Source organism: Manis javanica, chromosome 15, assembly GCF_040802235.1.
Source record: "Manis javanica isolate MJ-LG chromosome 15, MJ_LKY, whole genome shotgun sequence".
In the NCBI taxonomy this organism is placed as follows: Eukaryota; Metazoa; Chordata; class Mammalia; order Pholidota; family Manidae; genus Manis; species Manis javanica.
Genome location: NC_133170.1, coordinates 54552952 through 54580005, shown reverse-complemented (window position 1 = coordinate 54580005; position 27054 = coordinate 54552952). Strand labels below are relative to the sequence as shown.

The following is a 27054-nucleotide window of genomic DNA, read 5'->3' as shown; positions in this document are numbered from 1 at the left end:
CCAGGAGGAAAGAGCTCTTCCCTGCTTCCCGGCTGCAATGTTTACCTCCATTGCAAGGGCCAGTGGGCCAAGTGTGCAGGAAGGAGCCTCTGTGCTATGCCCTTGTAGTTCCTGTAGGTGGGGCCACACTCTGGCTGCTCTGGCACAGTGGTGGGGGCAGCAGGTTTGCAAGCTGGTGCTGGCTGGGAGGAAGGAGCAGAAGGCTGCATATTGTAGTGGGGGACCTCGGAGCAGTGTTGCCAGCCAGGGGAATGGAGCGCCTGAGGCTCCTGAAAGTTCCCAACCTCCTTTCTCCTGAGCAGCAAGCTCTGTGCAATCCTTGCCCCTTTAACAGCTCTCTTGCTGCTTGGAAGTCTCTCAGAATGTCCACCTTTCTTTTGTCCCAGAGCAGCCAGTTGAGGGTGCCTGTTCTCCACAAGTGACTGGAATCTCAGTCTCTGAGTATTCTGCCTGTCTTAACTTTACAACCCCACTAATCTCTAGAGTACCGTGTAATGTAGGTTTGTGCTCCCAGAGCAGATCTCCAGGGCTGGGTGTTAGTAGAGGAGGGGAAGTCCTAGGCCTCCACCTCCTCCCCACTCCATTTCTTTTCCTCATACCAGTGAGCTGGGATTGGGGAAGGGCTTGGGTCCCTCTAGATCACAGCTTTGGTACTTTACCCATGAGGTCTGCTCTTTTCCTCAGATGTAGGTAGTCTCTGGCAGCGTTCTTTCCTGTTGCTCTTCCAGAATTAGTTGTATTTGCTATATTTCATAATATATATGGTTTTGGGAGGAGGTTTCTGTTTCATCTCTCACGCTGCTCTCAGCAGTAAATGTTTGGAAGGGAAGTTTTTTCCTGTCTGTCCTGGGCTTGCTGTAGCAACAAGAATGATTTTCTTGACAATACAGTAGCTCAGGGGAATCCATGCGTCTTGAAGCAGATCAGCGTGTGGTCAAAGTAGGACATGTTTCAGTTCTTACACATTTTGTTAACCATTTGCTACTGTTGATCAATGCCTTTTTTTTAAACTTTCTGGATTCTGGTTTCCTCCTACTTCTCTGTGGTGTTTTTTTTTTGTCCTGTTCACTGTTTAATGTTAGATTTCCTCAGGGCTTGGTTGCAGGCTCTCCTCCCTGTGTTCTCTGTAATTCCACCCATGACTGGCTTCAATGGCTACTTACTTACAGTGATTTCAACTTTGTATCTGCAGCTCAGACCTTGCCTGGCTCCAGATCCATCCAACTGCTAATCCCTATCTCCTGGAAGCTTTAAAGGTCTCTCAAGTGCAGCATCCCCAAGACGGAACTCCCAGTTCACCATCACCCTGTCAGTTGTACACCTGCAGTGACTCTGCCATCTTCACCCTGGTCTGGGCTGTTGCCAGGAACACTGAAGTTTGTTGTTCTTTTTTAACACTCTTCTTAAGGTGTACTTTACACAGCATAAAATTCACCTATTGTAAGTGTACAATCATTGATTTTTAATTCATGTGGTGGTGTAACTGTGACCACAGTGCAGTTTGAGAGCATTTCTATCGCCAAAGAAATTCCTTCTAGCTCATCTGTAGTTTGTCCTGCTCTTATTCTCAGCCCTAGACAGCCACTGATTTGCTTTTTTTCTGTTTGAATTTCCGCTTTCTGGACATTTCATATAAAAGAAATCATAGAATCTGGAAACTTTTGTATCTGGTTTCTGAGCATAATATTTTTGAGGTTTACTTATGTTGTAGCATGAGCCAGTATTTTGTTTTGTTTATTGCTAGGTGGTTTTCCATTGTATGGGTAGATCACATTTTGTTGATTCACCAGTTTATGGATATTTTGCCTTTGGGAACTTCCTACCTATATTATATTCTACTCTCTTCTACCATAAGATACCACACCTATAGTTCTACATTTATTTTAGTGAATATTTTATTGTCTTGTACTGCCATTTCTCCCTCCTACCCCACCAAGGCAGGGACCTTATCTTCCTCCTCCACCAAGACTATCCTTAGCTCTTAGCACACAATGCCTAGCACATTGTAGGTAATCAGTTAAAAAAAGAAAAAAAATTTCTTAACTAATTTCTTCAAAAAGTTGGGCTCGTATATAAATATTCTCTTTTAACCATAAGATGATAAATGTATCCACAATGCTTTATCCATAGCAAATAGCTGCGTACAGCTGGCCACACTAAGAACTGGGTGTGAGTCTTTGCCAGTGATATTTCCATGACACTTCCAAAACAGAACCAATGAAGGCTCTTGTTTTTAAGTGTTCTGTCTTGTTGACTTTGTAGCCGATTAACTAAACTGCTGATATAGTGCACCATAAGCTTCAGATCCATTTACTGTCTGCAGTTAAAAATGTGATGCTTCTTTTCTAAGTTCTCATTTTATAAGCAAGCGGACTTGTAGGTGCAGCAGTGGCAGAACGGTTTGCAGGAGAGAATTAGCCAGCTTTCCGCTTTTGCAGACATGGGCGTCAAAGCTCAGAGTGGATATGGTACCTTGTCACCAGTGTGATAACCAGTGGTTTTTAAAGTGTGGCCATCACCTGGGAATGTGTTCAAAGTTCCAGTTCTTGTGCTCCACTTTTCCTGAAGCAGAAACTCATGGGGAGGGGCCCAGGAAGCAGTGTTTTGACAAGTTTCCAGGTGATTTTGATGTAACTCAAGTTTGAAAACCATGGGTCTTGGCCTAGGCTTCTCACTACCAAATCACACCTCTTTTCTCTATGCTGTGTCACTCTACAGAAATAAAGGACTCTTTGATCAGGGACAGTGGAGTTTAGAGCCTGATTGAGTTGGATATTTAGGGGAAAAACTGAGCCTGGGAGTCTGCTTATGACCCTAATTGCCTGCCCGAGTCTCCCCAGGCCAGCTTCCCATTGATCTTCATCTTGTGAGTGCTAAGCTGGGGATGCCCACCCATCTTCACCCCAGGGCTTTAGCGAGTGCCAGCATCTTTTCCTGTGTGATTTGATGTGTATATTCAAACTTGTAATACAAAACAGGGACTTGAATCGACGCTCAGCCCATCTCAAGGATTCCCACGTAAGTTCCTGGCATTGTTCATGGCAAGAATGAAAATGTGAGTTGTATTAATATTTTGATATTTTACTATTTACTTAAAATGGTGTAAAGTTCTCACCTCAAGGCAGTGGAAATTCTAGAGTTAATAGGAGCTGAGAGGTGACGAGGCAATATTCTGAAAGCCTGTGTTAATCCTTGTTAGACGGGCCTCATTTCTCGCTTTTGGTATTAAATCATCTAAGTCCTTAAAAGCAGATTGAATCTCATCGTAGATCAAATCCCAGCACAGTGCATCAAATCTTGTCTTAAAAGTTAAGTTGACTTCCGGTGCTGCTTTGTGAGATGGTTCCTGGGATAGCAGCCTGTTGGGCTGGTGGCTCTTAATCTGCAGGTGCTTCCTTCAGCCTGGCCCCGGGGCCCCTCTGCACAAGTGAGTGCCTGAGTGACGTGAGCTGATCATATTATACAGGAACTCAGTGCAAGGGGATTGTGTGACTTATCTTTAAATCTTTCAAAAAAATACTCCCTAAGTAACAGTTCCAAGAAATGCACAGCCTGGGCTGTTGTGATTTAGGAGCAGGGCTGTGGCTCAGGTAAGACACATTGAGGCTGGCTCACGCTTAAGCAATATATGCCGTTTGGCTGTAGGAGCACATGGTGCTCAGATGTTTGCAGAATGAATGGGGGGGAGAAGCTTGACAAATGAGAAGAAAAACAGGGTGAATAACACTGTAAGGTTTTACCCTGCTTCTGAGTTTCATTGAAGGAAACTGTAAAATTCACATTCCTGATATCCTGACCTCAACCACAAAGATTTTGGTTCTCTAGGTGTGGGCTGGGAATCAGGAGTCCACATTTTTAACAAGCTGCTCAACTGATTCAGAAGCAGGAAGTAGCTGACCCAGACTGTAAGAAACATTCTTTTTAGAAGGCAAGACATTTCAGTATTTTTTTTAAACTATGCTTTATTGGTTGTCTTTTTATTTCATGTGTAGACTATTTTTTACTTTAGAGATGATTTTATTTGGAAATACATATCAGTACTTTTTTATGGTTTCACTTCTCCTGTCATGCATTTCCTACCTTGACAGTTTAAATATATTCACCCATAATTTCTCTTAATACTGCTAATATTATAACATAATATATAATATGACATGATTATATATAAAATATACTATTAAAACTAACACTATTAAAGAATCAGAAAAAAAAAGGAAAAGCAAAAAAACAGAACAAAACAAAACAAAACTAATACTATTAGTTTATTTTAACATACCAAATATTTATTTTGCTGTGAGGTATAGTTAAGAAATGTGACCTATGAAATTTCTTCTTTTGGATTTTTTTAAGCCAATTTTTGAAAAATATTCAATAAACATCTAAAAATCAGTTTTCACTGGTGTGTGTGTGTGTGTGTGTGTGTGTATAATTTATAAAATTTAAAATTTGTGATTAAGTTTTGAATCTAGGTATTTTTGTTTTCTGCATATCTGTCCAATTCTAGGCAATAAGGAGGATCTCATATCACCCAATCTGATGTATTTTATTTTCTTGTATTTCTATCAGTTTGCTTTATGTTTTTTTTTACCCTCTATTTTTGCATCTTTGTAGTGCAAACTGCGTTTTAATCAATACCCAATATCTTACTGGTTTAGAGCCCTGGGCCATGAAAAGCTAGATTGCCTGGATTATAGTCTAGTTCCATCATTTCCTTTGTGTGAGATCTTGAGCAAGTTATTAGCCTTTCTTCAATTGAAGTTTTTCGTCTGTAGGAAGAGGTTATGATCACTCTGCTTCCTAGGATTGCTGAGAGGTACAAGTGAGTTAATGTGTGCATCATAGGAGACTATAAATATTAGCAATTGTTTTCATTAATGGTCCAGTTTCTATCTGAAGGCTAGCATAATGGGTCTGCCACAGACAGGCCATATATTAAATATTTTTGTTGTATTGCATGCCTAAATGATTAATAATGATCAAGTTCTTGTGTAATTTTCATGTAAGACTATATTTTTCCTCTGGTTGGTGATGAGCCTTAGGGCCTCTCTGATGGCTTAGCATCTCCTGGAACGTGTTGGGATCTCTATGTCTTGGTGCTTTAGGGGATGGGGTGGTGGTGATGGGGCTATCTGGTCACCCATTGACTAGTAGGTATTTGAGAGATGTACGAAAGCCATGGCTTTTCTGCAGCCATTATTAAGTTACAATCATTCAGAGGATTCCAGGCTCCAAGGCTTGGCTAGGCTCGTGCTTGCCTGCAGGTGTTGGGCCTTGGAACCTGGTGTGAGGTTTTGGTGCTGGGGTCCAGCATCTTCCTCTCCAGGAAGTTGGGTCATCACGGGAAAAGCTCTGGGAAGTGTATCCTTCTCTCCCAAGCCACAGCTTTAAGGTTTTGGGTATCTCTCCTGGGTGAGGAGGCCTCAGGGATCACCCATCATGAAGCACACCCGGGGATGCACACACATTCCTCCCCCACCCGCTCCTGTGTGGATAGTCAGCTCTAAGGAGGAAGCTTTTGGAGAACTTGAGTATGTCGTTCCCCAGAGATGAGAAGGGCTCTATAAATGATGAGGAGATGATGTTAATTTTGAAGACTCAAGGCAAACTTAGGGAAATACATCCCTAATTTGGTATTTCCCCTCCCCTTTCACATTCTGAATATGCCTCACATGGCTGATTTTCCCTGAGTTTTTGTTTTCTGTGAGTAATAGATGGGAATTTTAGAAATGTGATTCTAAAAGTCAGAAGTGGTGATATGTGGAGTGGTGTGGACAGAAGCGGGGAGGAAGGCGGCAGAAACCTCAACCCAGCGTGCAGGGCACTGGGGGGCCCCACTCCTTGCAGCTCTGGGCCCATGCCAGCCAAGCACAGCGGCTGGGGCCGTGGGGCAGGGGCGCGCCTGAGGTGGAGAGGGGCTCTGCTTCTGCCATTCTGGTGTGGGCGTGGGGTGTGGACTGGGATCCTGGAAGAGTCAGGCAGTAAATCATCCAACCCAGAGAAGGCTTAAGCTGAAGGGCAAGCTGTTGTCACCGCTTGGGGCAGGAGGGTTGTGGGAGCTGGAGCACAGGCCACGGGCAGGTGCCTCTCAGGAGATGGTGCCCGAGGAAGGTGTGGCAGACCCCAGCCGGAGGGGCACCTGAGCCCCTGCTGTCCGCCGGCAGCTTGGCCCTTGTCCCCTTTCCTGTGGGGCTGGTGGGCCTGGGAGCCTGGGGTCTCGGCGGCTCTGGCCCTCGTGTCTGTTGTGGAGGTGAGGGGTTGCGCCTCCCGGGAAGAGTCTTGACACCCTCTTGAGAATAACGGTAATGTGCATACAAAGTACGAAGGTAAGGTGCTCCATCACCAAGGAGAGGGCCGGGCGGTAGCCTCCTCTCATAGGCCTTTTGCTTGTGTTGTTTTAATTCTCACTTTAAAATTTCGATGAAATGATTTAGCTTTTTGTCAGAACCAGCCTGTCTAGCAAAGTTCCTGTCGCAAGGAAGATTTTCCTTGCTGTGTTTTTTTTCTATTTGCAGCTCTCCTGTAGGCTGGCGGTACCTGCTGCCCGTGGGCAGCACTGGCTGCCTGCCGGCCTTGGCCTCAGGTTACTGCACCTGGCTGGAGCATGGCTGGGGCTGTGGTGCGCTCCTAGGGCCTGGACCTCCCTGCTCCCGAAGGGGAGATGTACTGTGTTCAACTTGAGATCCTGACATTGGGCCATAATGAACCTGTCAGGCAGATGGGGGGATTAACAGGCTGCAGGTATAGACAAATGCCCCTCAGAGATGTGAGAATGGAAAGCACTGGCAGGTAAGGGTCGCTGCTGTGTGTGTGTGTGTGTGTGTGTGTGTGCAAGTGAGTGAGCCAGAACATGTGCAGGTAAGTGTGCATACCTGCGAGTATGTGCCCTCATGTGAGTAGGGAAGGTGTAAGGCATGTGAGGGCCTGAGTTCAGAAGTGTGGCTGTATGTGAGCAGCGTGTGCAGGTTTGTGTGTGTGAGAGCATGTGTGCGAACATGTGTGAGTGTGGGTATTGGCACGTGTGCGCTCGTGTCCTTTCTAACACAGTGGGGTTTGTCTGAAGGACAGTGGCAGGCAGTGGCTTGTCCTCAGCTCTTTTGAGCCAGGGGCCTGCCACTTGCCACGTGTAACTCCAGGAGAAAATCCCGGGGCAAAATACCTTTGAAACTGTTATCAGTGAAAGGGAGAAATGAAGTGGGAGAAAGCCGTTTATTGCCTACAAGCAGTTGTCTGCTTCTGCTCACTTGCGTGTCTCTCATGACCTGGCTGCAGAGAAAAGGAACCCCACCCAACCTCTAAGGTCCAGATATGCCCTCGCCTGCTTTTCTAATTACCTATTGATATGGAGATGACTATTTCTCTCCACCCCTTGGAAACACCTATTGATATGGAGATGAACTAAGGCCAGGCGAGAGATTCTGGAAATACTGAATTTTTAGTTTTACCCACACGGACTGTGGTTCCCAGCTTTGGAACTGGGGGTGGGGGTGCTACCAAGAAGCTGGCCTGAGAAGAATTAAGATGGTTCTCTTCATGGGGTATTTGAGTCCCCTCTTATTCTCTCCTTTGTCTCCCTAGTTACTTTCTTTGGCTTGTTAATATAGCAAATAAAATATGGTCTGTCTGTTTATAGTCAACTTCTACCGTCAGTTGGGTACTAAAGCTCAAAGATGCTAATTTAAAAGGAACAAGCTAGGAATTAGGTTTTTCTTACTCATTTCTTCAGAAGGAAAGGCCTAAGAATGTTGCATGATTTTATCTAGCAATTCACTTGGTTTAATGAACCTTAATCCAGAAATATAGTTAATTTACCTATTTAAAACGAAAGCTATGACTTTCAGATATAGCTGCCAGGTCCAAACAGCAGTCCCTGACGGAGCCCTGACTCTGCAGGAAACCAGATTCAATTTCTTTCCTCCCAGGGGATGTGACCAACAGGAACTGCCCTTCTTAATGCCTTCTGGACAGCTCTTAGCTGTATAAGACACAGGCTCACTTAACTTTCAAAGTCTGTCCAGCAAGAACACTTTGTTTAGTCTGTTGCAATTTTTAATCATATTTTCTCCAAGTATGATAGACTTTTTAACTGTCTTTAGGAAAGTAGTAAATTACTGATGACCTTCCTTAGGGCACATGATTCAAACCTATGTATTTGCATTTAGAAGCAGTGAAAGTGTTTGTTTTTCCATCTATGGCAGGAGGTTAGAATTAAGATGTGTTTGAAATAGGTAGTATGAAAAATGATTAATGTGTCCCCATATCCTGCATCATGTGACACCAATGGGTTACTCTGTCATCCTGGCTGGAAAACAACAGCGGCGTTCAGTTTCTTTCTCTGTACCAGTTTCTGAATAAAATATCCTTTGTAAATACATGGTTAGGTGTTCGGACAGGATACACTGGGCGAACTGCCTCTAGGGGAGAGGAGGGCTGACAGGTGCCTAACCAGCGCTGGGAGGAGCAGTGAGGAAGACAGTCACCTTTTGTCCTTTCCCACCAATGGCATATGTCTTCTCCTTGAAGTCTGCTCAGATTACCCTCTCCTTTTCTACTCTCCCATCATCCCCCGGTAAGTGGCTGCTCATCCATGGGGGACGCTGTGCCCTGGTGCAGGAGGCTGGGGAGATGTAGTTGGAGCTGTTGCCTTTGCTAGGCTTGTAAGGGTCACTGCTGTTAACAGTCTAATTTGCCGGGAGCCGTGTTTGCATAGCTGCAGTCACAGTGACATTAAATATAGGTCAGGTTCAAAACTGTTACTCCTAAAGAGAGGGCAGAGTCAGCACTTAAATAATTTGACCACTGGCAACTCAGAAATTACTGTTCTTGTTGAAGGAGTTTGTCTTTTCTCTACCTAAAGGCATAGGAGCAAATTTCAAGCAGAAGTACATGAAAATCAAAGTGTAAATTTTTGGGGGGGAATTTGTAAAGCTACCTGCTGTAACAGATCGTGATCTTAGCCACCTGATTAAATGCAAGTTGCCTTCTTGTTCATGGAGCCGTCTGACAGGTGTTCCCAGCAGGTGACTCTCTTCCAGGTGGTGGTTCCAGGACCCAGGCTCCTTGCTTTTGTCTTTGCCATGGCCACTGTGGGGTCCCTACGTTGCCCTCAGGTTGTCTCCATTTCAGCCCCCGCGCATGTGTGTGCTTCATGGGCCAGGTCTGCATTTCTTTGCTCCCATTCTGTTTGTTTAAAGCTCCAGTGGCTACACCGAGTGGCAAGGGAACCTGGGGAATATAATCTGGCTGTGTCTCCTGGAAGAGGAGGAAAGGGATTTGGTGATGAGCTGCTATTGAGTCCAGAGCTTCCCAAAACTTCATACGCTTCAGAATCACCTGGAAGCTTGTTAAAACACAGTTTCCTGGACTCCTCCCTGGTGTTTCTGATTTAGCAGGTCTTGGGTGGGGTCCAAGAATTTACATTTCAAATAAGCTCACGGGATGTTGATTCTGCTGGGTGGGGACCCCACTTTGAATAGTCCTGGTCTATGATAACATTTGTTGTTGTCTTGATTTACCCATGTTAATCTTGAGGACTAGAATATTATCTTTATTATGTATCTCAAGACATAGGAGGGAAGGAGAGGGATAAAAAAAAGATCAATAGCCTTGCCAGGTCAAGTGGAACATTAAAAATAATTAAGAGTGGACAATTTCTTAGAGGAATTGAGTTTTGGAGGATGGAGACCAGGGTAGGCAGGTGCTAAGGTGCCAGCCACACCTTGCTCTATGGGAGGGAGATGAGTGGGGACCCCTGCAGTCAGGACAAGAGCTTCCAGCCCTGTTAGCTCTGTTGGAGCAACAAGGTTTGCAGAATAAAGTACCCAGGTAGGGAGAGAAGAGGTGACAGGAGGAAGTGACAGGGGAGGTCTTGTGTGAGACTCAAGGAGGGTTTGTGGTTTGTGGAGTGAGCCAAGGGTGGAGCTTGGATTCTGAGTTTCTTTGAGTCTCATGGTGTCTGTAAAACATGGATGGTAATGTGCATGTGTTAAGTGCCTGTGAGAATGAACTAGGCCAGAGGCTTGTAAACTTTTCTTGGGTCATGGTGCTTATCAGTTAAGAAAAAAAAAACTAACCCTACAGTTTCATTTATTAAGTGGTTAGCTCCAAACAACTTCATACATATATTTCTGTCCTAACAGGCTCAGCGGCCATTTCCAAAAGTAGTACATGTAAGTGGAAAGAAATATATTTTTATTTCTTTGTTAAATAGCACCCATTACTTATTGATGGGATGCGTGTCTCTGTGGGCACTGCACAGCTTCTCAAGCCTCAGAATCATCCTGGGCATCTCTGCTCTTCTTTCCTGTTACATGTTGCTATTTGCTTTTTCTCCCAGTACCTGCCAAAAACCTGACTTTGCAAAGATATTATATCATTGAAAGGAACGTAGTGCAATCTACTACTGGAACTGAGAACGACCTGAGTTAGAGTGCATGGTATCTGACCTCTGTTGAGTATTGCTGTGTATCCCTCAAAAACATAAATATTTTGCTGTGCCTCTCTGAGCTCACAGTAATGACCCAGGTGCTTAGGTACACAGATTGGAAACTGGAATTTGATACTTTTTTCCCTTTATTAATTCATTAAATAGATGTAACTGAGTATCAGTAAAGTATCAGGCACTGTGCTGGGCACTGGGGGAAAGACAGTTCGACCTTCTAGGCGTGTAGAGTCTAGTGGAGAAACTAGACATCGAATCAGACTGTTGTAGGGAAATCCAGTCTGGGGAGGTCTCCCTGCGTGCTAGGTGAGACCTCAACCTGGGAGGACTCACCTGACTGTGACAGATAAAGAATTCACAAGCAGGTCGAGCACGTGCAAGCAAAGAGTAGTTTAATAAAGTGAAAGTACACACTCAAGGAGGGAGTGCAGATGTGCTTCAGAGATGAGCAGCTCACAGGTAGGGCTTAGGCTGGGGGGTCTTATAGCTGGAGTTTAAGCAGGGGTGGGATATTCACTGGGATAGGTGGGGTTTTCTGGGAATAGGAAGGTGATTTTTGGGGAAATAGGGTGATACCTTTTTGTCCTTAGATGTTCTGTCTCAGAACTGTCAGGGTGCTGAAAGGCATGAATTTTAGTAGACTAATGAGCTTTGTGGTGGTGTGAGGGGCAAACTGTCCTCCGTGTTGGAACTAGCCAGTTCATACTGGTTGGGGACTGCATCCTGTTGAGGTTGTCCCAGTTTAGCCATCTATTCCGCACTACTCTTCCTACCTCAGGATAATCCTGCAAATAGATAATCTGCAAACCAGACTGCCGCAGGGACCAGGGCCATGAAAGATGATTTCAGGGTGCTGTATGAGCTTCCAGTAGGAATACTGGACCTCGTCAGGAGTCACTTTCTCAGTTTGGTGGTACTTGAATTGTTCCTGAAGGCCGAGACATTAACGTGGCAAGAAGGGGGAGGGAACAGCATTCTAGGCAGGGGGAACAGCATTCTAGGCAAGTATTTCTCAAACTATGATCAAGGACCTGCTTTGCTTTTTACCCCCTCAGTTTTGTTGGGGAGGAAAAAATTTCCTCTGCCCTTCTAGGTTCTTCTAGCTGGTTTAAGAAACAAGTTTACATGAGACATTTAACAGGAGAATAAAAACAAAGTTAATTACTTATGTACAGGGAACCCATAGGCATAGATTCCAAAGACAGGGAGAGTGAGGTGCATATGTCATCCTGAACCAAGGAGAGGTGGGTGGAGGTCTGCAATGTCAAAGGAAAAGGGAAGCAACTCACAGGACTATGAAAGAGCTTGGTGAACAAATGTTCGCTGGGTCACACAGAAACAGTGGGGCACCGAGAGGGACTTTAACACACTGAGCCCCATCCCTCCCTGTGTACCATACCTGGTTCACATCCTGATAGTTGTCTGTGGAGATGGCTTTCCTCCTGGAACAGTTCTTCTCTCTAAATTCTTTTTATGCAGTTGGAGGGTGGGGGAGATCAAACTTTCTTTCTGATTCTTGTGGGCCTTGTTTTGTTTTCAACTCTGACATAATCCACCAGTCACAGTGGCACCTCTTGGGGCATCCTGCTCTGGCCCCTACAATTGCACTGTAGCTGATTTATGACTGGCATGTAGCTTGCGTGTGCTATGAGCATTGGAAAACATCTGGTGTGTTTAGTGAGACAAATTCACTGATCATGCAGTTGGGTGTTGAAGCAAAGCCAAGTTGCAGGAAAAGTTTGAAGACGCTGTTGTGGATTGGTAGCAATTTGTGGATATCAAAATCTCTGGAATCCCCAGATGGGGGTTGGGGGGACAGGGGCAGCATGAGCAAAGGTCCTGTGGTAGGAGGTGATGTCGTGACTCTGCAGGGGGAGAGAAAAAGCCAGTGTGGCTGGAACAGAAAGGGAGAATGTGGAAGAATCAGCAGGGGTTTGTGCTGGGACTCTAGGCGACAGGAAGAATTTGAGTCTCAGAAGAAGACATTTCCATCCTTACGAAGGGAAGTTGTCAAGATTATCAGTTGAGAGTGTAAGCAGTCCAGATATCTGGCTGCTGAGAGCTGTTTGGGTGATGTAGGTGACTTGCAGTTGCTCACCTTTACCCTGGATGTAGAGTTCCGTGGCATTACCACCTCCCAGAGCAGAGGGACTCTTGCCTCTTTGTGTGGAAGTGGTGCACAGGAGGGCCAGTGTGGTGTCTGGGGTGGTTGTGTGTGCACCTCCAGGTCCCAGTATGTGACCCAGCAGCTCGGGCTCCTCCCAGCACCTGTGCTGCTGGCGGGAAGCTCTAGGCCCAGCTTGCTGCTATCTGCGTGTAAACGGCCTCACTTAGAGGCTTGGTGAACTCCAGCTGTGCCTGTGAAGCCACATGGAGCATGTTACCAAAGTATCCCAGTGCATCTGCTCTCCTGTTTGCTCTGCTGGCTTACTGTAGTATCCTTGTAGTTTACTGTAGCACCAGGTGAGTGGTGGCATGGCATCAAATCCTGAACGTGCCTGGTCGCCACCCATGGTGGCCCTTGACAAGCTCCATCCTGATTTAAGAGTCAAATGCTCTGTCTCTACTCAGGGGTAACTTGTGTGGGGTGCCCAGGAGGGACTTTTGGTCTCCAACGTGCTGAATTTGGAGCCTTGCTGTCAGTTTAAGGCTTTCCCTTTCCTCTCTGCTGCGAGGAGTGGGCTGGGGGAGAAAAGTAATGTGCTGTGGTTTCTCTGCACAGGTACTTTGTGCTGGATTTTGAGGCTGGCATCCTGCAGTACTTTGTGAATGAGCAAAGCAAACACCAGAAGCCCCGAGGAGTCCTGTCTTTATCCGGGGCCATTGTGTCTCTGAGTGACGAAGCTCCCCACATGCTGGTCGTGTACTCCGCTAATGGAGAGATGTATAAACTGAGAGGTATGTTCCTTGCATAATTTTTCAGACTTTGTAACCTCACCGGCTACACCTGTAGTTACTGTGGTGATGGCTCTTGTTTAACTTTTTTAAATCACCTTGAACAGTTTGCTGTGTTTGAGCACTCTGTGGTGATGGACACTGCCTCTTGTACCCCTGCGGCACGACGGGGACAGAGCTGACATTAGGAATTGCTCGTCCTCATGAACTGGGTCATAAAGGAGAAAGGCTAGGTGAGTGCGAGCCCAGACAGCCCAGCCCGAGGACTTCTGCAGAGTTTTCATGTTAGCTTAGGATGTATCTTCTGGGGCTGTGCTGTACAGACCACAAAGCCTTTTCAGGGTTGTCCTGTCTTCCCCACCAAACTTTTTCTAGATCCATCTCTGAGTAAAGGGACCCCCACACTTACATTCTATTTCATCCGTTGTAGCATTAGAGCCTAGTGGGAAGCCAACTGGCGTTGGTGTTCAGTTCATTTCTCCCCGTCTCTGCTTCTTGAGGACTGATGTCTGCTCAGCAGCCTCATCCATGGGGACGATCCTGCAGGAAGTCCAGCATTTAGCCAGAACTGTGGGTCCTGCCCCGTCCTGGCACATCCATTGCTTAGATTTTCAGAGGCGCCAGGCTTGCTACTAGATTGCTGGATCACTCTTGAACAGCTTTCTGTTACATTCTGGTTGCATTGCCAGAAAAATTGCCAGTTTTCTTTCAACGAAATAACAAAACAACAAAAGCAAACAAAGACCCAAATGCTCGCGCGCGCGCGTGTGTGTGTGTGTGTGTGTGTGTGTGTGTGATGGGCATGTGTGTGTGCACATGAGCCTAAGGAAAGGTAGGATGTATTAAGTGTTGGGAGGTAGTTGATAACGCTTCCTTCTTATGTAACATTTTGCTGTGCCCAGGTAATGGCTAAGGACAAAGGAAAACTTTTTGACCCTGGGAAACTGACAGTGGCAGGCCAGCCTCTGCAAAGCCAGATCAAGGGCCCCTCTTCCTCGTCTCTGAGTCTTTTACCTCTAACTTTACTGCCAAGAAATGGAATGAGCTCATGTTTCTTTGTGATCTATGTACAAGTCCTATTTCAGAATCTATAAAACAATCTGAAAACCTCTGAAATAAAAATGCCTATTGTTGAAGAAAGTTTTTCAGTTTTGAGGAAGCGTGGCAAGATTCATGTTCTCTGGTGAGATTCATGCAATGCTTGTTCTAGCTGGCCAGATTTATATGATCCTTTGTTTCGCCTCACTGTTTATTGTTTAATAAATTGTTAGTGCAGAAACAGTAGCAGGTGAAAACTTAATGGTACTCCCTGCCCCCTCCCCCCATGGTTTCTAAAATGATACAATGCCATACAAAAGCAAAACCCCGCGAGGTTGACAAGTGAGTTGTCTTATTTTGCCTTTGAGGTGGTATTGTTTTAGGGATTATTATACCCAGGGTTTTTTATTTAAGGGTAGTTTTAATAGCAAATCTGAAAGTTTCATTTTCTGCATGAAATTATCACCAGGGCTAAATTTAGCTCAAATTTAGCAACTCCTGTAAAAGCAGGATACATTGCTGCAAATTTATGGTATTTGGCCCATTTCACAAGGATCTGGGTGTTGGTTTTCCCATTTCCCATCTCTCACGTCTCACCCACGCAGGGCTGCATCTTGATGTCATGGGAGGCCCAGCTTCTCGGAATGTTTTTTTGGTGCTGAATGTTTGGATCAGACCACCACAACTGGGCGATTCTTCTTGTTTCCTGAGGAAAAAAGTCTCTAGATTTTGCAGAATCTGTTGTCTTTGGAAGTAGAGTTCAGCTGGTCTTACACTGGTCTACCACTCTAGATTTCTTCACCCGAAAATTCAAGCTGAAGTTGGGTTTTATTGATCAATGACACATAGGCCCGTTTTTGTAAGCAATAGTAATTTCCAGGGGCTCATTCTGTTTTATGCATAGTCAACATTTATGCAGCTAATACATGAAAATATTTCAGCAGTTAATTATGCCGTTAAATTGATGATTTAGATTTTATTAGAACCTGTTATGTATCCATGATATTTTAAGAAAATAATTTTATGTATTTGAGAGAAGGGAGTATAGATGGCAGAGTATGACTCTGCATTTATATTTTAATGTCTGGGGGAAATTTGAGGGTCTCTAAGGCAGCATTTGGTATCTTCTTCTGTCCAATCATAATATAGAATCCTTGAGAGCACATATTAAAATGTTAATTCAACTGAATGTTTATTTTAGAAATGCTAATAACGCCACAGTACAACTCTGGTGGATAACAAAAGGCCCTGAAAAACTATACTTTGATCCTCATATTAGCCACATGTCGTAGAGGCATTTAAAAAATAATCATGCTTTCCCTTCCCTGTTGCCTTTTTAAAGAAGTAGACATGCCTTATTCAAAGGAGGTTAAAAAAAATGGCAAAATTGTTCTTGCAACAGACATCTCAGAGTACATTTCTAATGTGGTTTAAGAGGGAACATTCTGTTGAGATTTAGTGTAATTTGTTTTTTGCTATAAGCACACCGCTGGAGAATATTGCAGTCTGCATCTGTCTTTCCCTTCTTTCTCCTTCTGCCTCACTCTCGGGGGCTCCCCCTTCCCTTAGGTGGGTGTAGAAATAGGTTGGATGTGTTCTGGAACAATCTCTGCAAGCATTTCTGTCTCTATTTTAGCTGCTGATGCAAAAGAGAAACAGTTTTGGGTGACTCAGCTTCGAGCCTGTGCCAAATACCACATGGAAACGAGTTCTAAGGTAAGTAACCACGGGCATGCTGGGTGGGACTGGGATAACTTGGATGGCCACCCTTCAGCCCAGGTAGCCAGTTCTTTGGGGAAGCTGTTTCTTCTGTTATTTTTCAAGTTATCCACTGTAACAGAATTCATCCTTGTCCTGCTGAACTTAAATTGAAAGCCCAGAGAAAAGTAGTAGGTAGGACTCGCTTGTAGGTACAATGAAGAGGCATGCAGACACCTTTTTGCAACTGATTCTGGAAGGACACTACTGTTGCTTTCCACCTTGTCAATTCAGACAGCTGCTAATTGGTCTGTTGAGAAGCTTGAGTGGGTGAGTTCATTGTGGAGGCAGAGTAGTCTGATTTACTGCTCAGGAAGACTAGTTGTTGTCACTGATCTGAAACAAAACCTAGACCCCAAATCGACTCACGTGTTCTGCAAGGAGCTTTAGTATTCTAAGTCTGTAAAAATGTTCTGGGGTAATTCGCCATCCATGTATGAATTATTTTCTCAGGATTCAGTGTGAGATCTTGAAACAGATGTGCAGGACATAGGGAGGCATTTTCATGGATTTTTTTGGAGGATTTCCCACCACAAGGATATGGGAAATAATTGCAAAATGCATTTATTCAGGGCAATATGTGTTAAAATTAAGGTTCCCAGGACTGCCCTTTGAATCATTAGTTCATACTTAGTCACTTCACTGAGTTGCCTTCTTTTTCTGTAGTTCATACATCTGACAGATCCTTCTGATGAATCTTGTGATGATTCCGTTTCCAGCCTGCTGTTGTGCTCAGGGCCATGGGAAATGTCTTGCTACCTCTCTGTTCTGCCTCTTAATACAACCTGAAATGATTTCTTCATAATGATTTTGTTCAATTTTTTTTTTCTTTCCAGAGACACCTCTTCCTTGGCTTGCTTCCTTCAATTGCACTCACAGCAATGCCCTCTTGACTTGCCTCAGGCAGAAGCTGCGTTAACCGCAGGCAGGCCTGTATTTCCCAAACTGGTGTCCTTTATTTTCTCTCTGACCTCCTTTATTTTCCAGGAGTTATAGTAGCAGTCCTGGACACTTCATCAGTATTTTATTAACACTTCAGCAGGGAAGGCTCAATTTTTTTCCTTTTACATCTATCTCTTTACTTTTTATAAAATACAACAGAAGGGGATAAAATAAAAAAGACATCTCTCTCCCTATTGTGCAACATTAGAGATAATTGCTCTTTAGTATTCTTGTATGTCATTCTAGTAAATTTAGACATTTGTTAGTATGTATGTGTATATATCCGTGTCTGTATCTGTATTTTTTACACAAATGGGATCATCATATGCCTATCGCTTTTTATTTTGTTTTTTTCACTTACTGTATTTTGGAGATCTTTCCTTTTGGACATATGGGTCTACCATACTCTTTAGGATGGCTGGATGGTGTTCTAAGGAATGGATGGATGTGCTTTATATAAGTCCTTCCCTGATGGACTTTTAGGTTGGTTGTTAATATGTCATGCTATAACAGACATCTTGGTACGTATGTCTTTTTGTACTTCTAGGTATATATATATGAATTTATACCAGTGGAATTGCTGGGTCATAGATCATGTGTCTTTTAAATTCTGATTGACTTTGCCAAATTCTAAAAAAGTTGCCCTGATCTGTACTCCTGTCACTTTTGTGTGTAAGGGTGTGTGTTCCCCCACTAACCAAGGCTCTTAAAATGTTCAATTTTTGATAGTCTCATGGCTAAGAAATGGATCCTCCATTATTTTCATTTTCACTGCTGAAATGACTAGAGCTGAGCATTTGTTTATTGGCCTAATGTTTATTGGCCACTTGTATTTCTTTAATGTGACCTGCCAATTTGTATCCTTCATCTATTTTTTTAATTGAATTGATCTATTTCTCCTTGATTTGCAATTTGTTGTATGTCTACCAAGTGTGTTTGTCCTTTGGCTCTTGTTTGTACCATAGATATTTACTCATACTAGGTCATTTGTGATTTGATTTAGAATACATTTTTGTTATATAAAACATAATTAATTTTTGTAGTCAGACTTATGAACATTTTCATTTTTGGCTTTGGGTTTTACACCATGTTTAGAATGGGCTCTGGAAGTTATAAGAACATCCTTCAGTGTTTTCTTCTAGTGAATTTATAGTTTAATTATCAGGTTTAAATCACTGATTCATCTAGAATTTACTTTGAGTGTAAGAATTAAGGTAGGAAAGCCAGTTTTAAGTGCGTTGGTGGTTTGATGAATCATGGGAGATGAATAAAGGTAAAGGCATCCTAATGGTAGTAAGAAATAGGAGAATTTGATTTATTGACATATTCTCTGGGGAGTTTCAAGAATACAGATGAATCTGTTAATATTATAATCAAAATAAATAGTAATTTAGAAGGTAGGGCTTTTAGCATTGCTTACTTGAGAACTGGAGGTGAGATTGCTGCTACCACTCAATCATAGCTCGGTTGCCCTGATCAGTTTGGGAGTAATAATTTCTAAATTGTTGCTCGGCAGAAGCATTATGAAGCCTAGAGCTGCTAAGGCAGAAGTTAGTAATGAAAATGAAGGTGGGCTTAAAGTGCATATAAACTTGACACCTAGTGAATTGTAGATTGTGGTTGCTAAATTTGCATCCTGGTTATTAGAAGTCTATGCTATGCCTTTTCCTCACCGAGTTTTTCTTCATTCTCTCTCAATAGGTGAGAGACCTTCCCAGTAGATTGTCGAGAATGTTCTCCCTGTAATTGCTTGGTGTTTCGCCTCTTAAAAACGTTCTTTAAAATCACGTGTACCCTGGTACAAATGTCAGGCAGCTGGAATGGTGCTATCATTCAAACTCACTTTAGTGAGAATCGTTTGACAACCATACTCATATACTCATAGAGCCTACAAACGGCTTTACAGATGATGAGGCCTGTGGATCCGAAACCCAGGCCTATGTCAGTCAGACCCTGGTGAGCTTTTCCCATCTAGCAGTGAAATGAGAAAAACCAGGAGGGAATTACTCAACTGTTCAAAGGCAGCCTTATTCAATAAAGGACTGCTTTTTATTCAGAAATTACACTGCTTTGCCTCCAGAAGGTTAAAATATATCTTTTAATTGTAGGAGATGGTAGAGTATTGGTTGATCAATTGCCTTTTAAAAAAACAGTTTTATTGAGTGAGGTACAATTTACATAAAATTCATCTCTTTTAAAGTATCAAGTTCGAGTTCTGACAAATGTTGACAGCTCTGTAATCACCTCCACAGTCATAATCCCATCATCCCAAAAAGTTCCCTCATTACCCTGTTGTGGTGGATCCCCTCCCCGCACCTCAGGGAGTGCTTGGCAGCCACTGACCTGTTTTCTGTTGGTAGTTCTGCTTTTTAGGATGTTCTTGAATGGAATAACATAGCCTTTTGCATCAGAATTCCTTCATTTAACATAATGCCTAGTTTTATCCATGCTGTTGTATCAGTAGGTGACAATCTTTTGAATTTTAGCTGTTTTAGTGAGTGTGTGGTACTTCTTGTTTTTAATATCTTTATTTTCAAAAGCTAAGTGATTTCCAGTTAATTTTCAGTCAGTTCTTGAATTCTCAGATTAAACAATCAATTCCCAGGTTGAAAAAATTACTGGCCTTTGAAATCTAAAGCTGTGGCTGTCTGCCCCACCTGCTCTGGTTTACTCTTGAGGAAGCTCCAGCCGGGAGGGTTGTAAGGCTGAGATGTGAATCATCACATCTCTTGGTTTCCTGCTCTCACCTCATACATGTAGGAGGGCTGCCATATTCTTCCCTTCATGAGTGACAGGCTTCCTTTTAGGGCAGCTTCTCCTTCCAGATGGACAGAAACTGCCAAACAACAGAGAAACCCCCTTTCCTCGGAGACATGCAGGCTCAACCTGTGGCCTCTGGTATGTGAAGCGTGGTTGCAAAATGGTGAGGCTGGTCTGCTAGAAAGACAGGAATGCCTACTTTCTCTGAAACAAACAACAAATCAAAACATCTTATTTTTAATGCAGCATAAAAATTAAAGCACTGTAGGGCACTGCATTGATTGGAAATACTGCATGTATGAGGTGAGAGCAGGAAACCGAGAGATGTGAATTCACACTGATTGATTAAGGTAGAGATCTAAGGTCGTCCTCATGAGAATACTTGTGTATGACTTGGAATGTATCAGAAATACAGGAGAGGGTATCTTGTTTTCATCTGGGAGATGGTGTTAGGGAACTCCTGGGGTGGAAACAGCAGCACCATGGGAGCTGTGATAGGCTCTGAAGATGGGATAGCAGCGGGCCTGCTGTCAGAGGTGGTGATAATTAGCACCCTAAATGTGAGTGACCCTCACCCATGATTGCATTACTCTTCTCAGTGGTGCTGTAAGGTTGGTAGTATTATCTCCATTTCTACAAATCAGAAAACCGAGGCTGGTTGACATTAAATGTTGGACTCAAAGTCACAGAGCATAGGTGACTGGACTCAGACAAGAGTCCACATCACTAAACATATCCCCCCACCCAGATCTCCCATCCTAGTTTATTGGTAGGAGCTGATCAGAAGGTACATGATAGTTCTGCCCCATGAACTCCATGTTCTGTAACACAGAGCAGACTGCTCTATAGGAGGACACCTGTAATTTTTATGTAAGCTAGGGAATCCTTCTCTAGTCTTTTAAATAGATTCTGATTCCAAAACTGTCTTCAGTGAGTTCCTTGAAAGTAGCATTGGCCTTGTGCACCAATTTTTTTGTGATGTAGGCTTACACAGGTGAGCAGTTTTGGCAGGTCTCCATGAACTTTGAATTATGAGCATCTTCTGATTGAGTGTGTCTGTGTTTCAATTCACGACCTTTTGGTTTAGCAGAAATAATGTCGGGTGCAGAGTGTGAAGACTCATTATGTGTAAATGCCTGCTTAGCTGATGGGTTGAGCCTAATTGCTCAAGTCACTTTTATTCTTTCTGATGTTCTGTCCTCATTTTTGAAATGGTGACAGCTTCTGTCTCCTAAGTCATCTGGCTCAAGCCAGTTCATGCAGGGAAAAGCCGGTTGCTGACATGAAGCGCTCTATGGAGTTACGGGCTCAGCAGCTCGTGCTGATCTTTAGTAAGACTGCAGCTTGGAAGTCCAGCATCTCCGCCACCCTTCGTGCTTTGACAAACTCTGTAAGGGAGACAAGTATGCTTTTTAATCCATTTGTGTTTATATGTCTGTTTTCAGAGGGGCCCCATTATTTCCAAATGGCTGTATCAGAGAACTCAGGGTCACTCAGAGTCAGCTGAAGTCAATATTGGCAGGAAGGATGGGGAGCTGGAGAAACTTAGGAATAATGCTATTTTGAAGTAACTTTTGACCTGTGGAGAAAGAGGGATAATGAAGACCATGGGTGATCAAAAACATTTAAGGATGTTTTAGATTTTGAAGAACTTAGTTTCTTTGGCTTCCATTCTGACCAATGGAGAGTATTTTGAAAGATGACACTTGATGGGAACTGACTGTATTTTCATTATTTCTTGGGCTTCTCTCATTCAGATGTGCGAGGCAGATTTCCTCATGGGGGGGTGCTTGTGTTCTCAGTGAGTAGTTCACAATTGGGCTCCAGTGCCAGCTGGGCACTAGTGCCTTCTCCCCTTTCAGCCCTAAAGGATACATGTGTGACTTGTGTTCATAATGACACTAAAGTAGGGACTTCCAACCAGTACACGGCGGTGAGGTGAGGTGGGGCATGGCGTCACACTCCACTTGGGCTCATGGCTTCCTTTCCGGGCTCAGCTGCTTCTTTCTGACGGGCACTGCCATGCCCACCACACACATCCTCTGGTTAGCCTTCACATGTTGGCAGCAGTGAATTCCATTTTCTTTTTCCATAGTGGAAGTGGCATGTTTAAAAGTTAATGGGTATTCCCTATACCCAGTATAGAACATTCAGAAGACAGGGATGTTCTAAAGAAAGAAAAAAAAATCACTTCAAATCCCAGACCTAGACCTAATCTCTGATGCCGTTTGGGTGTGCATTCTTGCAGACGCTTTCCTGTGTAAATGGAGATCACATGGCTCCATCTGGAGATCTGTCTTCTTGGGCTTTTTTCTGTACGTGCACATGTATGACATTTGTTTTCACGAGCAGCTGACTTCTCTGTGAGGATGGACTGTAAGACCAGCCTTTGGCCACAGGCCTAGTTTCTGGGCTTAGATTGTTTTAGCTTTAAAAGGCACGTATGAAGGTACAGTGGCTGGCCATTTCTGAGCATTTCTGGTACCCCACTGTGTTGTATCTTCCAGTCAGCTACTAGCCCTTCCCTCTCTGTCACTTCTTATCCCTTATTCCTTGTCCTGCTCTTGTTTAAATACAGATGGGAAACTGAGGCAACAAATGGCCATCTTTACTGGTGATTTACCTATCTAACAACATGGAAAATGCAGCATTTTTGTTTTTGTCTATGGGGACATTAAGGATGGAAATGTAGATCTATTTGAGGCATTTGAAGTGGTTAGTGATTTCATTGTATTTGAAATCCTTTCTCTGGGCTCCTTGTATGATCCGGTGCCTTGTCTGACTCCTGTACTTGACCCCGTACCCCTGAGAGCAAACACTGACTCCCACGATCATGTAGGAAGACAGTAGGTCCCAGGGAATCCTTGTGTAAAGAGTTTGAAGACACTGTGGTTAGATCAGACTGGTGTGTGGTGAGGGCTCCTTTTCCTTGCTGGGTAACTAAGTTAAAATACAAACTTCTGCAGTCTTATACAGATTTGTTCCTGGAGGAATATGATTGCCTAATACAGAATTTTAAATTCATTACAACTCTATGGAGGTCTTGAATGAGCAGTGAAAACTGCTGAGTTTCAGGGATTGTATATAAATTGGGTAGTGGCTCTAGTCACAAGTACTTTGATTCCATCCTCTGGAATGATAATTGGCCTACCAGTTCAGTTGAGGCTTTGTGGTAGGTGGGGTGTGGGCAGCCCCAGGAGTAGGTGGGGGATGTTCCTCTCCCCTGTAGCCATGAGGAAGCTAATGCCCAGTAAGAAGCTGTGCACGTTCATACCGCCTCCCCATGACCGCTGGCACCAGGACCTAGTCCCTAACTCCCATGCCTGCTTCTGTGATGACATCTCGTGCCATGACAGGTGTAGGAGTTCAGTTGGGGCTCAGTGGGGCATGGGAAGGAGTGCCAGGTGGCCTGGCAGAGGGGCTGTGCACATGGTGGCTCATCTCCCCCTCCCCGGGAGCATGCTCTGTGGGGCATTTCTGTCCCAAGGGCCGTGAGCCTGGTTGAGTGCCCAGGTGTGGGTGGTCGAGAGGCCCAGCTGGTGACCCTGTCCCCTGGAAGCTGGCCTCTAGGTGCAGAGAACCCTGTTTGGGGATGTTTGGAGGCTATGTCTGGGGTGACTTGGAGAGGCTTGTCTGTTGCAGGGAGAATCTGGTCTGACTGCATGTTAAACCCACAGCCAAGTGTGAACAGCGAAAAGATTTGAAGCTCCTGTTGAATTGTTTTCCCAGCAATCTAGGTTTATTTGGGGGAAGATGACACCTTGCCTGACTCTGCCACAGTGTGAGCCAGAGGACTTTGGAGAGGCACTTTGGTCTCTCGGTTAGATGTGTCACAACGGAAAGCACCTGCTCGCTGAGACCAACTCAGTCACGTACAGAATCTGAAACCATGAGTTTCAAGGGACTTTGGATGCCCTCCAGTTCTGCTTCCTGGCCCCACCTCATTCTGTGATGTGCACAGAGATACATGCCAAAATATTTGTGCTAACACAGGAGAAATATGGGTCGATTCTCCTCCAAACAAAACCCAGTTTTATTCATGTAGAGGGGGCACTGCTGGTATCTCATTGACTGAATGCTAATGGGGGTCATCTATGGCATTGAAAACCTCTCTTTTATGACTAAACACATTTAGGGCCTCATAACAATTTGGAATAACTCAGAAGTAATAAAATGATTAAAACATGGGAAGAGATTCCAAACTCCCTTTATTCCACTTGTCTAAAAACAGTATACATAAAGAGTAAGTACAAAAGGTAGGTTCTAAAATGGTGCTGTCTAATGTGGAGGTCTCAAGCCACACGAGGATCTTTAAATGTAGGTTAATTGAAATGAAGTCATATTTAAAATTCAGTTCCTCATTTGCACTTAGCCACATTTTAAGTGCCCTGTAGGCACATTTGGCTGATGGCTGCCATATTGAACACACAGATACAGAAAATTTCCATCATCCCAGAAAGTTCTGTAGGAGAAGGCAGATAACACATTTAATTTCCTCTGGCACTGTGAACAGTTTTTTTTTAAAGCTAAAAATGTTGAATGGTGCTCCCCTGAAACCTCTGTTTTTCTTTCCCTGACGTCCTTCGTATCAGGAGTTCTGGTCTGCTTTATGGCTATCTTGATCACCCTCTTGTTCAGTTGTAGGGAACATCCTTCCATCTTCCTTGTCTGTAGGCAGGACCTGGTGTTTACTTGTGTTTAGATTTTGTTAGATGCTCACTGCACTGCAGCTGGTGTTCAAGAAAACATCTGGTATGAGCCGTTGGTCATGAAGACATCTGGTACGAGCTTTGGTGAGGAGCAGAGGAACAAGGGAAGGTTCCTGATGGTGCTACTTGCTGGCTCAGACAGCCCCTAGTAGCACCCTACTTTCTAAGACTAAGCCCCATGCTTTACCTGGGCATTGGGGGCCTACCGCATCTCAGGTCCTGTTACCCGCTTCCCCTTCACACCGTTGGTGTTCCAGAAGCGCAGTTCCCTGGCACACTGTGTACTTCCACGCGGCCTTGCCTCTGTTCATGCTGCTGCCTCTGCTAGGAATGCTCTTCTCCCTTGGTCCCTCATGTGCCACATACCCATGTGGCTTTTAAGGCTCATATCCTCAATGACGCCTTGCTGCCCTGCACGGTCAGACTGGATCTTCTCTCCTCTGTGCTCCCATTCATACCAGTACATGCTGGTAGTAGAGTGCTTTTCACTGGGTGTGTGTGTGGGGTGAGCGTGTGCATGTGTGGGTGTGGAGGGGGTGTGTGCCCTCAGGGTTGACTGAGTGTTCTTAGGGCCCGGGACTGCAGGGGACTCATAGCTACGTATTCATACCTGCCACTTGGTGGTGGATGTAGACCATTTAGTGGGTGTTAAGCATTCCGTAAATGCCATGCTGCCCCCTCCTCCCATTCTCCTGCACGTTGGTATTAGTAACAGTGTTGTTCATAGTGGTGGTGTTAGATTTGAGTTCCTAAAACAATTATATGCAAGTTATCATATTTTCCTAAAAGATTTATTGTATTCTTAGATCAGGTAAAAAGAATATTTTAGGATTATTTTTATGTAAAAGAGCTATTAGCTACTAGTAATTGAATATGAATCAGTAACATTCAAGTAAAATGTATCTTGAGTTTTATTTTTTAAGAGAGAAGAAAATAATCATAAGGACACATTTTGGGAAAAGGAAATTATAATAAATGGCATCTGTCAACACATTTCTATGTGGCAGATACACGAGAGTACTTCTGTTACGTTATCTTGTGGACTTTTCACAGCAGCCCTATGAGCAAGTACTGTTACCACATCTCATGGGTGAGGATGTGGAGGCACAGAGAGGTCAGGTGATATACCTGCCCCGCAACTGGCTGCGATCTTCTAAAACAACTGGAGATAAAATTTACGAATCATAAAATTTGCTCTTTCAAAGTGTACAATTCAGTGCTCTTTAGTATATTCACGAAGTTGTACAACCATCACTACTGTCTCATTCCAGAATGTTTTATCGCCCCTAGAAGAAAGCCCCTTACCCTCTCGTTACCCTCCCACCCTCCTCCCCAGCCCCCGGTGACCACTAACCACTGTCTATGGATTTGCCTATTCTGAATATTTCATGTAAATGGAATCAGATAGTATGCAGCTTTTTATGTCTGGCTTATTTCACTTAGCATAATGTTTTCAAGGTTGCCCCATGTTGTAGCATTAATTGCACCTCCTTTTTTGTGGCTGAATCATACTCCAATACATGGATGTTTGAGATTTTTTAATCCATCTGTTGATAAATATTTGGGTTGCTTTCACTTTCTGGCTATTATGAATAGTGCTGCTCTGAAATTTGCATGCAAGTCTTTGTGTGACTACATGTTCTCAGTTATTTTGGGTATATACTTATGAATGGAATTGCTGGGTTGTATGATAACTCAATGTTTAACTTTTTGGGTAACTGCCAGACTGTTTTCCAGTGTAGCTGTGCCATGTTACATTCCCACTGGCAATGTAGGAAGGGTTCCAGTTTCACTGTGTCCTCAGCAACACTTGATACTGTCTTTTCCATTATAGCAATTGTAGTGGGTATGAAGTGGTATTTCACTGTGGTTTTGATTTAATTTCTCTAGTGAGTAATGATGTTGAGCTTTCTGGCCATTCATCTTCTTTGGAGAAATATCTACTTAAATTATTTGTCATTTTTAAATTTATTTTTTAAATTGTTGAGTGGTAAGGGTTCTCTATATGTTCTGGATACTAGACCCTTGTCAGATACATAATTTGAAAATCCTTTCTTACTCCTATGGCTTGTCTTTTCACATTTCTCATTTCTTTGTTTTTTGTTTGGGCGTAAGTACATTTATTTTTTTTGTCTTTTTAAACTATCTAGGGCAGTCTTCTTGTAGAATGTCCCATATTCAGGATTTGACTATTTCTTCATGGTGTCGCTTCCTTATTTTAATTTTTAACTTTGTTTGAAGTACATACAATAAAATGCATAAATATTATTGTACAGCTTGATGAATTTTTTTTATTTATTTATTTATTTATTTTTATTTATTTTTTTTTTTAATTTTTTTTTTGAGAGGGCATCTCTCATATTTATTGATCAAATGGTTGTTAACAACAATAAAATTCAGTATAGGGGGGTCAATGCTCAATGTACAATCATTAATCCATCTCAAGCCTAATTCTCGTCAGTCTCCAATCTTCTGAAGCATAACGAACAAGTTCTTACATGGTGAACGAATTCT

The 27054-nt window shown here is 43.5% G+C and overlaps 1 protein-coding gene across 5 annotated transcripts in view; it reads left to right on the top strand.

Moving 5' to 3' along the window:
* OSBPL10 (oxysterol binding protein like 10) overlaps positions 1 to 27054 on the top strand; it is a 297293-nt gene that overhangs the window by 78294 nt on the left and 191945 nt on the right. For 3 of the 5 annotated variants that reach the window (XM_037008629.2, XM_037008628.2, XM_073222471.1), the window contains exons 2-3: positions 13161 to 13336; positions 16008 to 16087. The exons of the other annotated variants lie outside the window; for them this stretch is intronic. In XM_037008629.2, the coding sequence (XP_036864524.2) occupies positions 13161 to 13336; positions 16008 to 16087 (256 nt within the window). The remainder of the gene's footprint in view (positions 1 to 13160; positions 13337 to 16007; positions 16088 to 27054) is intronic. 5 annotated transcript variants of the gene reach the window in all.